General features: G+C 53.0%; 1 protein-coding gene across 1 annotated transcript in view; it reads right to left on the bottom strand.

Moving 5' to 3' along the window:
* The window catches only part of CLCN6 (chloride channel, voltage-sensitive 6), a gene marked incomplete at its 5' end in the record, with an annotated part of 8272 nt that extends 1446 nt beyond the window's left edge, over positions 1-6826 (bottom strand). Inside the window, 11 exons of the mRNA XM_009869952.1 lie at positions 1-119; positions 955-1121; positions 1398-1511; positions 2401-2533; positions 3214-3272; positions 3366-3433; positions 3946-4072; positions 4298-4404; positions 5309-5375; positions 6044-6109; positions 6761-6826. The exon at positions 1-119 is cut by the window's left edge and continues 6 nt beyond it. Coding sequence (XP_009868254.1) covers positions 1-119; positions 955-1121; positions 1398-1511; positions 2401-2533; positions 3214-3272; positions 3366-3433; positions 3946-4072; positions 4298-4404; positions 5309-5375; positions 6044-6109; positions 6761-6826 — 1093 coding nt within the window. The remainder of the gene's footprint in view (positions 120-954; positions 1122-1397; positions 1512-2400; positions 2534-3213; positions 3273-3365; positions 3434-3945; positions 4073-4297; positions 4405-5308; positions 5376-6043; positions 6110-6760) is intronic.
* Between the last annotated feature and the right edge of the window lie 689 nt (positions 6827-7515).

Here is a 7515-nt window from a genome sequence, read left to right as displayed (position 1 = left end):
TCAGAGTGTCTTTGCCGCTGGGACTGGTGGAAGACATCTGCCGGCACTCGCCCAGCACCATGGAGGCTACGAAGACCACCACCGTGGTAGTCAAGGCCACCAGCAGGCTCTCCAAGACTCTGCAAGCACAGACAGAAACCAGAGGCTGAAGCCGGTCAGCCCCGGCTCTGCACCGCCTGGGCAGGGCTGCGGCGCCACAGCTCCACGGCGGAGGAGGGGGCTCCGTGAGTCCAGCTGAGCGACGACTCAGTTGCCCGGGATTGCCTTAACATCCCTTTTTAACTGCCTGTCCCAAAAAGGAGCTCTTTCTGCCCAGAGAGCACGTAGCAGTCACACAGAAAAAGGAAAGGGGTCAGCGATGAGGCTGCTCACATGGAAATTTCCTGTAGATCCTCACAGGGGGAAAGGCTAGACGGGACTGGGCTGCTCGATGCAGTCTCACATAATCTCTTTTCTAATTGCTGAAATACGCTGTCTTTCTTTTAAACCTTAAACTCTTACTTAGTAATTCCCTAAAGCAAACAAACAGCTATTTTCCAGAATCACATGGCACTTCCCTCTCTCAACAGTACAGATATTAGCTCAGTTGTGGCTTTAATTAACCAAGATTTAAAAAAAAAAAAAAAGAGTGGGGTCAGCTCTTCCTTCTATATCTGTTTAGGCAAGACATAAAAAAAACTGCTGCATGGAGACAAAGCTCTGGTCTGTTTGTTTGCACAGACTTCATGATAAAGAGGCTCCCGTCAGAGACCTCGTAAGGAGGGCTGCAGCTCTTTCTGTACCACGCAGGGACTGTAACACCTGGCTGCTCGTGTTCCCTGTTCAGCTCTACGAAGGTTTGGTTTTGTGATTTTCAAAACGAATAGGTCTGGGATTTCCTCCAGCCCCACTCGCTAGGTCTTACAGACAGATCGGGTCAGAGACCTCCCCAGGTGCTCAGGAGGGCGCAGGTACCTGACCAGCTTCGGCTTGGGGTGCACGTTGCGCATGCGGTACTTGGCGAGTCTCTTGTTCAGGCAGTTGAAGGTGGCTCCGAGGAGGCCTCCGACAATCCCCATCAGAATGAAGAAGCCCAAGTCCACAGCTGTCCAGAGGTGGCACTTCTTATCCGACTCGGAGCACTACATGCACAAAAGCATAAAACAAACAAAAGCAGCCTGTTGTGATTTCCTACCAACGCTCCTGTCTTCACAGCAGGAGATTCTGGGCAGGTTTGACCAACAGGGAATGATTCCGTCTTAGGCTGTCAAGGCACTGCAGCTAAATATCAACTGCCCTTCGTTGAAATACAAGCATGCATCAGGAGGAAAAAAAAAAAACAAAAACCAAAACCAGAAGGAAACACCGAACTGACAAAAGACTGCAGCAGGGGAGAAAAAAACAGCACTAAATCTCACCTTAAACTCCCCGAAGTTCAGCAGCCCCGGGAGCTGGAACGACCCCCAGCTTCCAAACTGAATCCCAGAGCGGAAGAAATTCAGGGTGAAGGTGGCAGCCATGGAACAGAAAAGCTAGGGAAGAGAAGGAAAAGCAAAAAGAAAGAATGCACAGACTCCCCAAATGACAACTGGCACAGTCAGCTCTTCCTTGAGACATCTGCCCGGGGAAGGGAACCTTGGAGCCTTCTCAGGCTTTAGGAAAAGAATCCACTCAAGTTTAACATCCATTCCTGCCGCACGAGAGAGCAGGGCTAGGATGGACTGCTGTAACAATCTGATTTGGTTTCCTGCCCAAGAAGTCAGGAACTTCAACCTAGTAACTCTGGCAGTAAAAGCTACTCCCTCTCCCCTCTCCCCCCAATATGCTAATTTGCAGTTGCAAATCACTTACAGGGCACTAACACAGCTGGTTTACAGCTGGAATTGAGCTCTTAATTTGCTCTCTTGGCAAATCCTCGTCTCCTTTTATTGCTGCTGAGAAAGAGCAGACTGAACCCCACCAATGGGATTTTTGGCGTTAGGAATGCCAAAAGCATCATGAAATAGAAAACATTTTTAATAATCCTTCAGGAGAGCAGGCATTATGGCCAGAGAAATCAGCAGCCTGCAGGCCCAGGGCATCGCTGCAGCGCAGCTCCCCAAGGAGGTGAGAAGCAGAAAGTGACCCAGCACCTGCCTTATCCGCACGCTCCCAAAGGACCGGGCTGCAAACAGGGGCGCAGCAGCCCTTTCTCTCGGGCACCCCAGCCCTGCTGCCCACAGAGCTCTCCCATCGTTCCACCTAGTTGCAGGCTCATCTCTGCTCCTGATCTGCAGGAGCACTGGCAGAGGAGGCAATCTCTCTCTCCTGCCAGGAGAGCTCAAGACTGGGCAGATAATCTGAGCGACCTCCTGGACAAGCGCTCCCAAAGGCGCAGCTCAAGGAACAAGACACACAAAACGAGCCCGAGGCATCACTCACCACTTTCCATGTAAGTCCTTGGTTCCAGAAGGAAGACCCTTCTTCCAAGCTGAACAGAGTGCCCCCAATCGGGGCTCCGAAGGCGGCCGCCACGCCTGCAGCTGCCCCAGCAGACACAAAATCCCTTTTATCCCTGAAGTCAAGAGGAAAACGATCTCAGTTTAGCAAAGCAGAACTCTGAAGGTGCTTAGGTTCTGCAAAATAAGAGCCCGTTCCCGTTTATGGATACATCTCAGGGATACAGGGGTGACAGCTGGGGGCCATGGCAGGCAACACCATTCAAGTGTGTTGCAGCCAAACCTCAACTGCCCTGAAGGGCATCATCACGATCCTTCTGTAGAACACCAACGCCGAGCACAACTCTGGCACCACCCACCTGCGGGCAATGTGTGAGGAATGACCCCAAACTGTGGGACTTGAGCATCACTTGGTAGAATTACAGAGAGGCAAGAGCAAGATTTTGTTCGCGTTCGGATGAAGCAGCCTTCTCTGTAGCGTATCTCGGTCATAAGGGGCAAGTAACTGAGGCTGTTCCCAAGGATGGAACCATTTAACCATCCTGAGGAAAGGATTTAAACGGGCAGAGATTTGCTGAGTGGTACAAGAGAGCGTCAATGGGCACGGAGACCAGAGCGGAGCAGCGGGGAAGAGTTAAGTCCCGGTGTTGTCTTTCTGCAGAGTGAAACTGCAGGGCACTGGGGAGAAACTGAGAAAACAACGGGCTGGTTCATCCCAGCCCAGCACCCTCCTCCCGAGGAAGCCTGCTCACTCCTCTTCCTCCCTCTCCCCTCCTCCACCTCCCGGGTACGGTACCTGTCACTGCGGAAATAGGGAAAGTTAAACTGGATCTTCCTCAAAGAGATGCTCTGGAACTACAAAAAAATAAAGATTTAGAAGCACAGGAGATGGAAACCTTCTCCTCAAGGCACTCGCACACAGCAGGGGGGGACCAGGCCAGCACTAACCTGCGGCAAACCCGCGCCCACGACGGCGCCGCTGTGAATCATTGGACCCTCCTTCCCAACAAACAGACCTGGGAAAATAAAGAGCGATGAGGCCACCCGCTGCCCCCGGCTCGCAGTGCCAGGAGAGATGGGCTCACCGCTCCAGCGCCCGGCCCCAAGTGAGGGGGGTGCTGACCCCAGCCTCGGCAACGCCCCGACTGCTCGTGAGGCTGGTGGAACCGTAGCTCCTGCAAGGACTCTGACCTGTCCCAGTCGCTGCGCCCTGCTGCCCAGCACTGAGCCTCCTCAGGCTGCTCCAGACAACGTGTTCTGCAGAATTCTCAGGTCTGCCCCTTGGACTGAGCCACAAAGAGGCACATTCGACCAGCTCGCCCAAAAAAGCACCTGTTCCTCAACAGTTCCTCAACAGTCCCGATCCTTCTGTCTATTTTCCACTCTCTACACACATTCAGGGCTCGCTACTCTGCTCCAGACCATCAAAATCATCTCCCAGTAAAGGCAGGAGAAGCCTTTTGTGCCCTGGGTGCAGCATTTTACCCCCAACACCCCAACAAGAGCAACCCCCCGCAGCCCTTCTTACCTCCCGCCACACTGAAGAGCACCCCCGCAGCTTTGCACAGCACCGTCCGGAGACGCACAACCCCTGGCACCTTCACCCCATTGAGGTAGCACTTAATTTCAGGAATTCCTGATCCAGCTGCTACAGGCTGCAGAAAAGAAACGCCGACATTGTGCTGCGTGGACTTTAGAGCTGACCGACGATGTCTCATCAGGGAGCACAGCAGGGGAGCAGCAAACCCTGCTCGGCTGGATCAGTCAGTGCTGTGGAGATGGTTTGATGTCTTGGGGCAAGAAGCACACTTCATAGCCCAGATCCATGCGAGAGGAAAGGGAAGGAGGCCGTGTCAGGAGCAGCGGGACCTCAGTCTTACCTGGATCAGGACCAGGAGACTGGCGAGAAAAACAAAGGTCAGGTTGAAGCCCAGCAGCTCCAGCAAGGACAAGGCAAGGCAGCCTTTCTCAGTGCATTCCTCCACCGCTGCAGGCATGGGTCAAGGGAAAAAAAGCATGTTCTCCCCACCAACACACGATCTCGTAGCATCTGGGACCCCCACTGGTGTCAGGAGCTGAGCCTGCGCTTCCTAATCCAGCCGGGGCAACAGACACACCCCGTGGGGAAGCCAGGAATCCTCCTCAGAGCTCAGGACTGAGCTACAGGGAAGGGAAACCCCTCGCTCCTTCGGGGAGCCTTTGCCAGCGTGCACGATATGGGAAACATTTCTTGGTTTCAAGGGCTGAACTACACAGGCAAGCTGAAAACTTGATTAATCATCACAGAATCACAAGGAATCACAGGATGTTGGGGTTGGAAGGGACCTCTAGAGACCACCCGGTGCCACCCTCTGCCAGAGCAGGGTCACCCAAAGCAGGTCACACAGGAACACGTCCAGGTGGGTTGGAAAGTCTCCAGAGCAGGAGACTCCACACCCTCTCTGGGCAGCCTGGGCCAGGGCTCCGGCATCCGCACAGGAAAAAAGTTTTTTCTAATATTTTTATGAAACCTCCCATGTTCCAGCTTGTACCCATTGCCCCTTGTCCTGTCACTGGACATCCCTGAGCAGAGCCTGGCTCCGTCCTCCTGACACTCCCCCTTGACAGATTTATAAAGATGAATAAGGTTCACCCCTCAGGCTCCTCTTCTCCAGCTCCTTCAGCCTTTCCTCACCAGGCAGATGTTCCTTCCCTCCATCATCCCTGCTCTGGGCTCTCTCCAGCCATTCCCTGTCCCTCCGGAGCTGAGACACAATTTTCTAGATGTGGCCCCATCACCAACACGACTGCTGGCCAAAGCCTGGGAGCCGGCTGTTCCGAGCAGAACACGGCAACAGAAACGAGAGGGCACTTTGAGTCCAATGGGAAACCAGGCACGAGGTAAAAGATACAGCTTTGTACCACCCGGAACTTGAGCTGCGTCAAGAGCCGTACAAAGAAATCCACAAAGAGGCCGACCTAGGAAAAACAACACAGATTTGCCATCAAAAATCATGACATACAAGCAGTAAAGGCAGGGCTGTACCACGCCCTCCCAGAAGCCCGCACACAGGGGACGAAGGCAGAAAAAGATTCAGAGTGAAGTCCCTGCTGCCTCCCTCGCTCCCACTGCCACAGATCCATCCTGGAATTACACCCCAAGAGACGCATTTCAGCACACTGCGCACACGGCAGCCTTTTTAACAGCCCCAGCACGCTTCAGGACAGAGGAAAGCTGCTCTTTAACCGAGGCACACGGTCAGCAGGGCTCGTTTTTAGAAAACGCACGCAGCGGCGCTCCTACTGCCCAAAATACAGCTGAGCTGCAGACTGGCATTCTTTTTTGGTGAGTGCTCACTTTGGACAAGTTTTCCCATAAGCAGAATTAAAGGATTTGCTGGAATACTTTGCAAAGAAAGCACAGCAGGATCTAAACAAACAAAAAAACAGGCTTCTTGATAAATAATCTAGCACCAACATGCTGTGATTCCCAAAAGAGAGCTCCAGCTACGAAGCACTGCACGAGCGAGAACGCTGCCTCTTTCTTTCTCTTTACTCCTCAGTCATCGACTTCTAAATCACCCCTGCTTAGTCTCCTCATTCTCCTTAGTCTCCTCAATTTTCCTCGTTCCCCAAACGACTCTTACCAGTCCTGTGCAAACTCCGATGGCAAAAACCATCACCCACTTCACCGCTTCGTACCGCTGGGCTTTCTGCTTAGGAAGAGGATAAGAAAAGGATTAAAAACCAAACAACAAACCAATCCAGCAAGGCAGAGCAACATGGAGATGGGATCAGACAGAGGCAGTTTTGGACTCCACAGCTCAGTTACAGCTGGAGCGATAAACCAGCAGAGGATGGTGAAAATAAACTGGAAATGGGGAACTGGAAGTGCTGAACACATCCCTCACCCGAGGATCAGAACAGCTGCTGGGAGCTGTAACCCCCACGCTTATTTTTATCCTCTTCATAGAGAAGTTAAGAGCATATAGAATTTTCTCACAAAGAAGGAAAAAAACCACAAAACTTGCAGCAAAGCATGTTTAGAACCACAGTCTGGTTTGAGTTTAGACCCACGGGCTGGTTTGAGTTTAGACCCACGGGCTGGTTTGAGTTTAGACCCACGGGCTGGTTTGAGTTTAGAACCACGGGCTGGTTTGAGTTTAGAACCACGGGCTGGTTTGAGTTTAAAGATCGTCGTTCAACCCCTGTGCGCAGGGCAGGGACGTCTGTCACTGGGTCAGGTTGCTCAAAGTCCCACTCCACTGATCTGGAACATCCAGCGGGGAGCAGCCACAGCTTCTCGGGGCTATTCCCATGGGTTTATGTCCCAAGCTGATGAAAAAGAAAGAGAAGGGTCCTACCTTGTTGTCCATGCTCTCCAAAACCTCCAGGTACGGGTCGTTGATGCAGCGGTCATAGTCCAGGCTCTGCAAAATGCCAAAAGGTCAGTGTGAGGGGCTCGCCTGCAGCACCCCCTGCAGAAAACTGCAGAAAGAGAACCTTGCTAAAGATTACAGAAGTCATCCCTACCCCACACAGTGAGTTTTGCAAACCACAGTGGAAGAAAAAACTCCTGGAAAAAACTGCACTGAAGTGTTTCCAGCGGAGCCAGGCCCTGGGGGTCAGGAGGTGAAAGAACGGAGCAATTTCACCACCCGGGCTGGGGGCAATGGGGAACCAAGCGGGAACACGGCTAATTAACACCACCTACAGCTAACGAACTCCCGTGGCGCTGAGCCAGATTCGGCTTTTTCAGTGCCCCCAGTTTGACAGTTCAGGGCGTAACAGCAGATCCTGGTACTCAACATCTCGCTGCGGCAGGGATGCTGGCTAAGAGCTCCTCTGCAGACGGACAGCGTCAGTTCCCAAACTCCTTACGGCGAGGAGCTAAAGGCAACGCAGAGCTGCCCCGCTGCGCTCACCGAGCACCGCTGGCTCGCGTCTGCACCGGCTTCGGCTTTTCGAGCCAGGCAGCGCGCGGCTGAGCTGGTGACACCAGGGCTCTCAGAAAGCCACCGCTCTGAACAGCTCAGGGCCACCACAGCAACACGCAAAGAGCAGAAACCTTCTACGAGCAGCAGGATCTGACAGAAGGTAAAATCTGCCGCGAGCTGGT

The sequence above is a fragment of the Apaloderma vittatum genome, unplaced genomic scaffold, assembly GCF_000703405.1.
Source record: "Apaloderma vittatum isolate BGI_N311 unplaced genomic scaffold, ASM70340v1 scaffold7595, whole genome shotgun sequence".
NCBI lineage: Eukaryota > Metazoa > Chordata > Aves > Trogoniformes > Trogonidae > Apaloderma > Apaloderma vittatum.
The sequence above is the reverse complement of the archived record's forward strand: the minus strand, read 5'-3'. Positions and strand labels throughout refer to the sequence as shown.